This window comes from Schistocerca gregaria, chromosome 1, assembly GCF_023897955.1.
Source record: "Schistocerca gregaria isolate iqSchGreg1 chromosome 1, iqSchGreg1.2, whole genome shotgun sequence".
NCBI classification, from domain to species: Eukaryota; Metazoa; Arthropoda; class Insecta; order Orthoptera; family Acrididae; genus Schistocerca; species Schistocerca gregaria.
The window spans coordinates 464517822-464531303 of NC_064920.1; the positions used below are offsets into that span (position 1 = coordinate 464517822).

The following is a 13482-nucleotide window of genomic DNA, read 5'->3' on the forward strand; positions in this document are numbered from 1 at the left end:
AGCAGTGGCTGTAAACTGGAACAAATATCCAAACAATGCAATAAAATTAATAAGGGAGGAGCATTTTTGCTAATCCCAGAATTTTAGGGAAATGCATGTACAGCCATCCATGTATAAAAAATGTTGTGTTACGAAGTACTGTCTCTCTGGCAGCATAACTGGTACATTGGTACAGGAGAGAATACAATGAACTTAATGTAAGCAAAGTATAACAACAATAATGAGTAAATAAATTACATTTAATTCTTATGAAAATATAGCAGTCATCAGCATGTATTTAATTATCTTCTTACAGTAATATGTAAAACTTTGCAATGACACCTTTGACTTTGTGAAGGTACACCAGTTGCAGAACACTTCAATAGAGAAACACCCATGCAAAATTTCATTCACATTATAGGTGGCCAAGTGAGACTATTGGGCCACTTTATGTTCAAGGACCCTAATATAATTTTTTTATTAAACTTATTATAAGAGATAACTGCAAATGTTATCCATCTTATTTTGTGTTGAAATTTACCACTATTTATCGTAGGGAACACAGAGTTCCACAATGCTGTTGGGGTATTTTCAAATGGAGTGTAATTTCTCATCTGCTGCTTCTACATTGTCTTAAAATAACTTACAATTATAATACAGATTAGGCGTCTTTCATTCTTCTACTAAAGAGTAATTTATTAATCTCTTATTTTATCAATGCTATGGACAGTAAAAACAATTACTGAAAGCAGCTGGTATGAGAGGATACAAAATTTTGGTGAATTAAATTCAGGATTTTTCCTGTCCATGTTAAACATACAATGTCTTCTGTACTCTGGCCATTTCTAAATGAGAAAGCATGTCGATTATCTATTTTATTGTAAAAGTTGCACTGTTTAAATACTACATAAGGGCACCATTTCTATATGTAAGTTATTTCATATTACCTCAGATATTTCACATTTTGGAAAGGTTAATATGGAAGTATTACCAATTTATACAAATTTGATGAAAAAAACCATATCAAGAATTTAATGCATATTCACACCCAGAACCCTTTCAGTAAGCACGCCTTATACTGCTGTTGTGAAATGTAGTCCTGCTGTTATGAATATAAAGAAACTTTAGCTTCAATATAACTATAGCTGTTTAGGATAATTAATCTCCACAATGTAATCAAAATTAAAAGCTCTCTAAGCATTGAGCTGACTGTCTCTTTCACTTGGGATTATTAGTGCCGCCCCCCCCCCCCCCCCCCCCCCCCCCCCCCCAATAGTTTGTTGCAGATTATCCTTTTTATTGGTTGAACAGATTTTTGCTAACTAGTATCCTGATATTGCACAAATATTGTAATGCTCCAGTAGGGTTTTCACTCTGAAGAGATGATCCTTGAATTATTATCAGAGTCTCATTTGGCTATCTTTCTGAAACTGTACTGATAGTTTAAATAATTAACTGGAACTTACCTAAATTCTAACTAATACTGTAACAGTTTAAGCTTAGTTCGGGTGTTAATATTCGTAATTTCACACCTTAAAAAAATTTATACTTTTCTGTCACATGAATATATATTAATATAAATGAGTCAATTAGATAACAATGTAAACACAATATTATCAAGTTTAAATCCCTCAACTGTTGAGATGTAAATCTGAGTACAACAATTTAAAAACAAAAATTATCTCTTATTCTCTCAATGTTAAACAAGCAGCTGATGAGCAACAATTTTAGGTTCTCAAAATTACCCAATTCACTGGCTAGACAGTATAATAGTACAAATAATCTGTGAACAGAGGAATGACACATCCACACTCTTTTTGGATTGTATGTATTTCTAACAAAAATAGATTTAGATAATACTTATTCAGTTAATTTTGTTTCTTAGTTCACAGTGGTTTTAGTGAAAATAATGAAGATCAGACATTAAGTTTATTTATCACAACACACATTTATCACATAATGTTAGTATCACAATCAACAGCATTTGATATAAATAAAATTGGAGGTATATTTTGTGAAGAAACATTCATTCTTTCATGCATTATAAGCAAGAAAACTGCAATGATCAACAGTAATATAAATCAAAAAAAATTTCTTGTAACATTGAAAGCTCATCAGTACTGCTCCTGCAGTTTTATATCTTACAAAGGTGTACTATTCAATGAGCATTTAAGATTATAATGCTCTGAAGAAGCAGGCACCTAAAGTAACAGTTTTACATCATGTCTTAACTATAATATGATAAATTAGGGTGTTATCCAGTCTTTTAACCAGCTGTCACAGCTGTGTTCCAGGTACTTTTAACCTTATTCTTGTAATCACACAGTTCATGTACTGCCAGAAATTTTCAGGCAAATTACCTTATTTCAAAAACTTCCATTTTATTGTTGTTACAAACAATCAGTATTAATGAGAGTGAAATAAGGCAGCATATTCTATGCCTGTAGCATTCTGATTAGTGTATTGCGTCATCCACATTATAGAGATGTAGTCTTCACAAATACCACCTCATTAGAGGTGCATAATTACGATATGTACAGAATATACACTCTGAAAATATTTCACTATATCTTGGTAAAGGATCTCTACAGCAAGAGTAAGATCACACAATACAGCCAAAAATAAATAAAAACAGTCATTGCTATTGAAACAGTGCCATATATACAACAGGTATCACAATTGTGGTCTTCATTTTCATTATGAAAACAAACTGTAGTTTCATGGCTGCATATTGTCAAGTATCCAGTCCATGTAGTATGCCACTCTTGTGTACACTCCTGGATAGCCCTCAGATGCACACTTCTTTGGGCCAAATGAAACTATTCCATACTGCACCATCACTGGACCCTTGTTACTGTTTTCATTTATCATTAAAGGCCCTCCACTGTCTCCAGCACATGAATCACGCCCTTCAGAGCCTCCTGCACATATCTGTTTGATGTTAATTACTGCACTAGTTCTTTTATATGCTGCAGCACATCTTTGTACAGGTACAACTGGAACTGTCACTTTGAGAAGCTTTGAACTGCTGGTTCCTGTAACAGTATTTTACTTTTACTTCATCTAATTGTTTGTCATTAATACTCTTATTGGAACAAGTTTTACACAGACACTTAGAAGTGCGGTGATTTTAAAACTAAATTTTCATTAAAATGCTATTCCAGAACATTAGAGTGAACACATGAAATTTATTGATGTTTTGCCCAAAAACATGCCATCAATCCTACATCTATATCTATATCCATACTCTGCAAATCACTGAAGTGCACAGCTCGAGGTACTTCCCATTATGCAATGCATCAAAATTTCTTCTTTCATTTGTGGACTGAGTATGGGAAGCAAATATCAGTTTTGCATCTACGAGGAATGGTGTTATGAGATGTGACTGTGCTAGATGACTACAAAAATGTGGTCTGACAGATGTCACGATACAGAGGAAAGATGAAATGAGGAAAGAAAGGATAGGGTGGTGGAGATAACATTATCCATTTTGATGTAATTTAATGATTTTCTAAGCCATGCAAGCGTTGCAGAAGAAAGGTATATGGAGAAAAGCACTTAAGAATGAATTAAAACCGATGATTCAATTCAATTAAACTTAATTCAATTCAATTGATTTAATATAACATATCTCAATTATAGAGGTTTAAATTTGACCCATTGCCATTTATCATTTATATCATATGTGGAAAAAAAATCAAATGATACATCTGAAATTGTAGTATTGCAACTCCTGTGGTTTACTTGCTAGCAATAAATGTTTGTGAGGATTCCATCATACACAAAGCACACTTATTTTACTTTACTGTTTACTTAACCACATTGTTCATCACAATCTTTGTGGAATAACTATTTCCCTACATGAAAACAGCTTATGTCTTCTTTTGACGATTTCAGTGAGTAAATTTATTAGTTGTTATGATTTTTCAACACCTGATCCTAAGGAATCACTCTTTATAGTATTATATTTATGAATGTTACCATTGTTTTCGATCAGTGAGCAATAGTTTACAACAATTTTCAAAGGGCAGCAAATTTACTGTATGGTTGTGGGCAGTAAGCCAAACTGTCTATAGTGGACTTCACATATTACTCTTATTACAAACTCCTGTACAATGAGCACTTTCTTCACCAGTGAAGAGTTGGCAGAATACATCTCTGTAAGATATCTATGAGTGAAAATAAAAACAGTTTGTAAACTTTTTGACAGCATCTTCAAAACTCTGCTCTTACACACAATGCAAAAGATTTTAAGTTCCAGTGTTTAAGTGGATCAATAATATTTGACTTTTTTGGCAGGGGGGAGGATGAGTCATTAGTCTTCCGACTGGTTCAGTATGGCCAACCAGAAATTCTTGTTTTGTACCAACCTCTCCATATCAGAATAGCACTTGTAATCATACATCCTCAATATTATTTGTTTGATTATTGGATGTTTTCCATGCTGGTCATAGCATGGGGTACTGATGCTGTTTATTGGATGTAAAAGGAAGGGATTTTTCTTTAATTGTACTGATTCAAGATCTTTTCCTGGTTACCAACTTATGCCTACTATATGTCTGTTATAACATATAAACTGATAAACAATGTGTTGTTGGTGAGGGTCCAGGCTGAAAATTTATCTGGAGAAGACCCCAATAATGGTGAAATACTAACCTGAGGGTTTGCCTGCCATATGGCCAGACAACCAGGAGAGCTTGTTTGGGGTGCCATTTCATTTCATAGCTGGATCACTTTGGGTTGTCATCCATAGCACCTTTACAGCACAGGTTGCATTGACAATATGCCATGCCCCTTATTGTTCCCTTCATGGCCAGCCATCTTGAGCTTAATTGTCAGAAAGAATAATGCCCACCCACACTTGTTGCAAGTTTCTACTTCTTGTCTTTGTGCTTGCCAAATCCTACTTTGACCAGCAAGGTCACCAGATCTCTCCCCAATAGAGAACATTTGAAGCATATTGGCAGGGCCCTCCAAGCAGCTCAGGATTTTGATGATCTAAGGTACCAGTTTGACAGACTTATGCACTTTATCACTCAGAATATCCAACAACTTTTCAATCAATGCCAAGCCTAATAACTTGTGCAAGAGCCAGAGAAGGACCACCACATTACTGACTTGCTCGATTTGCAAAGCTCTTCCTCTTGAACAAATTGTCCAGATTTTCTGGAATTGTAATCAACACTGGTTTTGCAATATTTCTCACACTTATCTGCCCTTTATGTCTTCAGGGTTGTGTGGCAGATATATTTTTGAACATCTGATGCTACGCCTCCAGACTCTGATCTTACACACCTACTTAAACAGTCATGTGGTTGCCACTTTCCCCAATGACTACAGAAATTCCAAAGGAATTATCAGCATTTAACAATGCAAACACTCAAAACTATGTAATTTCTGTTTCATTTATTGATTCTCACTTAAGTATTATTTTCAGGGGGAAAGAGGAGTGTCATCAGTCCTAATACAGTACACATGTTTACTTACTGTGTATTATACAACTTCAGTATCTGTCCATATGCAATAATAAGTTAATAATTTTCAAGATATATTTATTTACCATTTATAATGTAGTAGCATCTGCATCAGATTGGATTACAGCACTTTTATCTTTCACAAAGAGTCCCTAATGCCTGCACCTTGTGAAGGTGGTGAGCTCGTAGGACATATTTCTGTGAAAACTCAAAAATGTTACATGAACTCAGCCCATTGTATTTGTCACTGTATCCATATTGGCTGAATGTGTTACTGTATTACTGTCATAGTATCCTAAACATTCAGTGATCTTGCCTTGTCTCTTCAGTACGCTAAGGTAAAAGACTCCCTATTTCTTGATGCCATCAATAAAGCGAAGGAAAGTATTGTGTTGTGACAATCTCCACCTAGAGAGCAGATGTTGATTCAGGACAGTTCTTAATCATATTCTGGGTCCAGAACCTCATTAACATGTAAAAATGTAAGTGCAGAAGACTTCCTAGTAGTGAGGGGGAGGGAGGCAGAGTAGGGGGTGGGGGGATGGAGAGTGAGGGAAGGAAATGGGTGGTGGGGAGAGGGGGGGGGGTGTGAGAGAGAGAGAGAGAGAGAGAGAGAGAGAGAGAGAGAGAGAGAGAGAGAGAGAGAGAGAGAGAGGAGAGAGAGAGAGAGAGAGAGAGAGAGAGAGAGAGAGAGGGGGGGGGGGGGTGGAGGAGGGAGGGAGAGTGACTGAGTGAACCCAACAGGTTTCATTGGTGTAGTACCAATAAAATTTAACAATGCACCATTATGTAGAAAATTTATTTCTATTTAAGATATCCTAGTTTCGGAAGCTTTAGATTCACCATCTTGTAGTTAATTTGAGTTTCACAATTGGAAAGAAGATGTTCTTTGTCTCCTTTTATTTTAGTCTGCAGTTTTGACAGTTGTATTTAAATAATAGAAATTAAACATATTTTATAATGAAATATTTACCTGTTTCAGTAACTCCCCAGCCAGCAACAATCATCCTCTTCTTGTTAGGGTTCATATATTGTTGCTCTTCTCCAACTGGTAAACAGATTGGCTTCACTGAAATAAAATTACATCAAAAAGTCAATGAAAGTGTAGCACTTTACTGTCTTAGCTGTATTGTAACAAGGGATCAGTGTTGTTTTAAGGTATTTTATCAAATTGATTGAGAGTAGATTTTGGAAGAAAAAATTTGGAAGGTTGATACCACGAGCCTTGTGAGTATAATATTTTAAGAAAACCAGCTTTCTGAATAAACCTAATTTCGACTCACTAGAAAAAAATCAGAATACAAAGAATGTTTTTAAAACTTTTCTGTCCTACCTTTTTTTGTCTCCAAACCATTTGAAAGATTTCTGATATGATGTATAGTCAAGCACACCTTGTTTTCCTGATAGATTAACATATTAATTTGTGAAGAGAGCTCAATGAAAGTGAATGTACTGTTTCTCACTAAGAAATCTAAGTAAACTTAACTGAACAGGAATGCCAGGCTCATTTTTCTTCAATCATAGAGAATGTATTTGGTGTCTTTAAAGAAATGCTTGCATACAGGATGATTCAGAAAGATGTGCACAATTTCAGTTGTCTATATTTTCTGCACTGTTATTGTACTTGAATTAAGTATATTTGAACGCATATATTGTAAAGTTTTGAATACTGCTGTTAGAGTGCTCTGGCACTGCACTGCATGTAGTGTGTACTGCAGCAGTTGGAAGTGAGCTGGCTACTATGCAACCCAACTCATTTGACATTCATTCATTTGGTTAAGTGAGACTGCAGCTGTGGTGCAGCATGCATTTCAGCCTAAGTTTGTCATTGGAACTCCAATGGGGAGAGGCACTAGTTAGTGAACAAACAATATTATCTACGACTGGAACAGACTCTTCAGGCAAATGATAAGAAGAAGCATGGAGAATTTTGTGACCAAGAGCTCTGAAACTGAGAAAAAAGATAAATTGTTTCTGCTTTGTGTAATTTTTAGTGATGGAGCTACAATTCACCTAAATGGGAAGTCAACAGGGACGTCATTTGGATCTGCAGACTACAAAATCCCCATGTAACACTGGAAACTGAACTGGACAGCCCCAAAGTTAATTTATTTCACAATGCATTGATGACAAAGGTTTATGAACCTTTCTCTTTTGATAACAGTATGGTTACTGGAATAACATACCTCAGAATGATGCAAAACTTGCTTGTTTCTCAAATGAATGAAGGTCCAAGAATCACATTTTTCAGCAGGATGGAGCTCCACCCCATTGGCATCTGAATGTTTGATGTTTTCTGAAAGAATCTCTACCTCAGTGATGGATAAGTTGCATGGAGAATGAAGACTTAGTTAGCACTTCACTTGGGGCCACTGAGATCACCTGATTTCACATTCTGCAATTTTTTTCCCGTGAGAATTTGTGAAATGTGCAGTTTATGTACCATTTTTTCTCACAGATGTGAATGCTTTTCCCACTTGAAAGACCTAAGTAAATGTATCACGTCTGCGATGAACCTAGTCATGCAAGACATTTGTCACTGAGGGTGGCAGGAATTCAGTTACTGTCTAGATGTAATCCATGGAGCCAGAGGAGGACATATTGCGCTTTTCTCACCTTCCACATATATATAATCAAATGTAATTTACAGAATTAAAATGCAACATACAGTGCAGGAAATATAGGGAATTGAAATGGTGACCATCTTTTTGTATCACCCTGGCATAACACTATGATGTTCATTCATATTGCCTGGCTAGGGTGCAGTCTAAGTGATACAAATTAAAAATCTGCAGATGTAGCACTAATAAAGGGCATTGTGGTTCATTGATAAAGTGCCAGACTAAGGTATCACTTCTTTTACCTACAACAGTGATTGTTTATGTGAAAAATGCTGAGTTGCATTGAGGTTCAGAGTCCACATCAAATCCTTAAGTCCTCTGTAAATTGGTGGTTGTCAGTTCAAATGTTGGAGGAAGGCAATGACATAACACCTCCAATAGGATCATTCCTAGTAAGCCAACCTTCGAGTTACTGACAGCTTGTAGGGCAACAATGATAGCTATGTTTGCCATGGTACTAGCACCATGATTAATAATTTTAATGCCACACTGTGATATAGAAGTGTATTTGTCACTAAATGTGCATGTCTGCAAACCCAAAATGATGAAACTACCTTTCTTCCTTTTTTGGGGGGCAATGGGAGGGGGGGGGGGGGGGGTGACAGTTGTTCTGAAAGATATAAAAGTTTAAACAGTACATGGACATAAAAGGCTGGATAACTGCTCATTAATGATCAATGAGCCAGATATTTTGAAACACCATAAATACTGTGCCCAAGTAAGTTGAATCTGAATAATGAGTGCTTAAGTATTCTACACTTTGCGAGTTAAAAATGAGGCACTTTTGTAAGTACACCACAAATATAATCTGTAACATAAAATACAATTCATGAAACAGTTTCAACACACAGGCACCTATGGTTGGGTACATGACATCATGGAACCACTAGAAGCTGCTATAATATACATTCTTGAAAAACACTGAAGATGTACATTTTGGACATCCAACAGTATCACACTGCTTAACAAACCAATAATAAAGTTCTGTTTCTGAAAAGACATTTAGGTGCAAAAATGTGAATAAATGGTCCAGTTTTATGTGCAACCATACTTACATGAAATGGAGCCATCTGTGTAATTACTTGTGTGAAAGCTTGAGAAATTGCATAATATTGTAGCTCTGAGAAACAGAGGACATTTTGCTACTCACCATAAAGTGGAGATGTTGAGTTGCAGGCAGGCACAACAAAAGGGTTGTGCAAGTAAGCTTTTGGCCAAAAGCCCTTTCTTCTGACTTAGACAACATACACGCACACATTCACGCAAGCACAACTCATGTGACCACTGTGTCTGGCTACCAAGATTGCAAGCAACAATATATGATGGGAGAAGCAATCTGAGTGGTGGTGATAAGATGGAGACTGGGGTGGGAAGGGGGGTGGGATAGCACGGCAGAGGGGGGGGGGGGGGGGGGGGGTATGGGAAAGTGCTGCTTGTGGGAGCATACAGGGTACAGGGACAGGGTGGGCAGATGGTAGGGCAGCTACATGCAGTCAGGAGGTTAGACAGAGGGTGGGGGGAGCAGAAAAGTAGGGGAGTAAAAAGACTGTGTGTGTGTTGGTGGAAAAGAACGCAGTATAGTGCTGGAATGGAAACAGAGAAGGGGATTGACAGGTGAAAGACAGTGGCTAATGAAGGTTGAGGCCAGGAGGTTTATGGATAATGTAGGATATATTTCTACATCTATATCTACATGATTACTCTGCTATTCATAATAAAGTGCCTGGCAGAGGGTTCAATGAACCACCTTCATGCTGTCTCTCTACCGTCCCACTCTCAAACGGCACACGAGAAAAACGAGCACTTAAACTTTTCTGTGCGAATCCTGATTTCTCTTATTTTATCATGACAATCATTTCTCCCTATGTAGGTGGGTGCCAACAGAATGTTTTTGCAATCAGAGGAGAAAACTGGTGATTGAAATTTCATGAGAAGATCCTGTCGCAACAAAAAACGCCTTTGTTTCAATGATTGCCACTCCAATTCACGTATCCTGTCTATGGCTCTATCTCCCCTATTTTGCGATAATACAAAACAAGCACCCTTCTTTGTACTTTTTCAATGTCATCTGTCAGTCCCACCTAATGCAGATCCCACACAGCACAGCAATACTCTTAGAACAGGGCGGACAAGTGTGGTGTAAGCAGTCTCTTTAATAGACCTGTTGCACCTTTTAAGTGTTCTGCCAATGAATCACAGTCTTTGGTTTGCTCTAACATTATCTATGTGATCATTCCAATTTAGGTTATTTGTAATTATAATCCCTAAGTATTTTGTTGAATTTACAGCCTCCAGATTTGTGTGACTTATCGTGTAATCAATATTTAGCAGATTTCTTTTAATACTCATGTGAATAACTTTCCACTTTTCTTTATTCATGGTCAATTGCCAATTTTCACACCGTGCAGATACCTAATCTAAATCATTTTGCAATTTGTTTTGGTCATCTGATGACTTTGCAAGATGGTTAATGACAGCATCATCTGCAAACAATCTAAGAATGCTACTAAGATTGTCTCCTATATTGTTAATATATATCAGGAACAATAGAGGGCCTATAACACCCTTGGGGAATGCCAGATATTACTTCTGTTTTACTCAATGACTTTCCATCTATTACTACAAACTGATCTTCCTGACAAGAAATCATGAGTCCAGTCACACAACTGAGGCGATATTCCGTAGGCACACATTTTGGTTAGAAGACACTTGTGGGGAATGGTGTCAAAAGCCTTCTGGAAATCTAAAAATACGGAATAAATTTGACATTCACTGTCGATAGCACTCATTATTTCACGAGTATAAAGAGCTAGTTGTGTTTCGCAAGAATGATATTTTCAGAATCCATACTGACTATGCATCAATAAATCTCATTTTCTTTGAGGTACTTATAATGTTCACATACAGTATATGCTCCAAAACCTTACTGATAATCAATGTTAGTGATATGGGCCTGTAATTCAATGGATAACTACTACTTCCCTTTTTGGGTACTGGTGGGACTTGAGCAATTTTCCAATCTTTAGGTACGTGTCTCTCTGTGAGCGAGCAATTGAATATAATTGCTAAATATGGAGCTATTGTATCACAGTTCGTTGGTGGCCATTCATGTGGATAGACAGCTTGTTGGCTGTCAAGCCCACATACAACACAACACAATGCAGTGGTTGCATGTAGATCATATGACTGGTTTGAAAGGTAGCCCTGCCTTTGATGGGACAGGTGATGCTTGTGACTGGACCTGGAGTAGGTGGTGATGGGAAGATTTGTGGGACAGGTATTGCATATAGGGCCATGAGGCAAAGGGTTATAAGCAGCGGTTCAGTAGGGATGGACGAGGATATTGTGTAAGTTTGGTGGGTGGTGGAGTACCATGTGGGAAAGATGGAAAGGACAGAGGGTATTCCTCAATTTAGGGCCCAACGAGATGTAGTCAAAACCCTGGCAGAGAATGTGACTCAGTTGTTTCAGTCCTGTGTGGTACTGAGTTACGAAGGAAATGCTCCTCTGTGGGCAGACAGTAGGACTTTGAGAGGTGGTGGGTGACTGGAGAGATAAGGCACAGGAGATATGTTCCTGTACGAGGTTAGGAGAGACATTATGGAGGCCTTATTGGGATGCTTGATATATTTTGAGGGGGACTGCTTGTCACTACAAATGTGATGGCCATGGGTGGCTAGGTTTGGAAGGGACTTCTTGGTATGGCATGGGTGGCAGCTGTCAAAATGGATGTATTGCTAGTGGCTGATACGTTTGACATGAATGGAGGTACTGATGTAGATGGAGGTTAACATTGAAGAAGATAGCTTGCTGGGTTGAGGAGGACCAGGCAAAGCAAATGGGGGAGAAGGTGCTGAGATCTGGAGGAACATGGATAAAGTGTCCTCATCCTAAATTCAGATCACAAAGATGTTATCAACGAATCTGAATCAGGTTCTGCGATGTCTAGGAAGGATTCCTCTAGATGATCCATGAATAGGTTTGTATATGATGGGGTCATGGGCCTGACATATCTGTAATGTGGATTTGTTTGTAGGTGGTGGTGATGCCTTGAAAGACAAAGTAATTGCAAGTGAGCATATAGTTGGTCATGGTGAACAGGAAGGAGGTTGTAGGTTTGGAATCCTTTGGGCACTGGGAAACTTAGTGTTCAGTAGTGGCAAACCCAAGGGTATTAGGGATGTTCGTGTAAAGGAAGGTGGCATCAACAGTGTCAAGCAGAGTGCTGTGTGGTGAAAGAACATGAGCTGAAGACTCAGTGAAGGAAACAGTTGGTGTCTTTATACAGGAAGGTAGGTTGCAGGTAACAGGCTGGCAAGGTGTTGGGTCTATGAGAACAGATATTCTCTCAGTGGCGGCAGAGTAACTGGTCACAACGGGGTGTACTGGGTGGTTGAGTTTATGGACTTTAGGAAGGATATAGAAGGTGGGAGTGTGGGGAGTGTTAGGAGTGAGGTAAGAGATGGACCCTGGGGAGACATTGTAGGATGGGCCAAAGGCTTTTTAAGAGTCACTGGAGATCATGCTGGATTTCTGGAATGGGAGTGGTGTGGCAGTTTTTGTAGGTGGAGTCCCTCTGCAGGTAATCTTTCTTGTTCAAAACTCCAGTGGCAGAGCCTTTGTAAACAGATTTGAGTATAAAGTTTGGATCAGTTTTTAGGTGGTGAATTTCAGTTCTTTCACAGATATAAGGTTAGCTTAAATATTGAGTGATTTGGGGAATGATGGTGATGCAAGACACAAAGTTCAAGAATTGTGGAAAGTTACTGTGTGTGTGTGTGTGTGGGGGGGGGGGGGGGGGGGGATTTTGGGGCAGCGAGCTATGGATTATGATTGAATGAAATAGGAAACTATGTCAGAAGAGGGTTCAGCATTAGGAGTTGTTGGAGTCTGGTAGGGTTGATGACGAAAACGTGTTTCCACAGTAGGGAATGGAAGAAGGAGAGATTTCCTTTAACAAGTCCACCATGACTTAATTTGGGAGTGCGGCAAAAGATAAGGGCCTTTGGGAAGGACTGATACTTCTGTGGGACCAACAATTTTGGAGGAAAGGTTAATGGCTGTGTTTCAGATCTGTTTAATCTCTGGATTCTGTGTGTTGGTGGGAGGGAGTTATTGAGGGTGGGGTAAATGTAGTAGATCATGAGGCTGGGGTTGTGTATGTAGGGAAGGTTTGAAGGCTGTTTTAAAGGTAGTGGATAGTGGTAGTCCAAGGCTGGAGTAGGAGACAAAACTGGTTGGAGAGTTTCTTGAGGTGGCGTCGTGCATGCTGCTCTAGTTCTTGGAAAGCAAGAGCTTATGTGTAAGATGAGATGCATTAATATGAGATGCATAGAAGCAGAATTTGGATGCAGAAGAGGTATTGCAAGAAGGTTTGGGCCAATTTACATGCAAGACAAGGTTGGTGA

The 13482-nt window shown here is 38.2% G+C and overlaps 1 protein-coding gene across 1 annotated transcript in view; it reads right to left on the reverse strand.

Moving 5' to 3' along the window:
• Nucleotides 1-220: 220 nt before the first annotated feature.
• The window catches only part of LOC126352738 (CLIP domain-containing serine protease HP8-like), a 91164-nt gene continuing 77902 nt past the window's right edge, over nt 221-13482 (reverse strand). Inside the window, exons 6-7 of the mRNA XM_050002710.1 lie at nt 6427-6522; nt 221-3014 (exon numbers count right to left, since the gene is read on the reverse strand). Of these exons, the coding sequence (XP_049858667.1) occupies nt 2698-3014; nt 6427-6522 (413 nt within the window). The 3' untranslated portion in view covers nt 221-2697. The remainder of the gene's footprint in view (nt 3015-6426; nt 6523-13482) is intronic.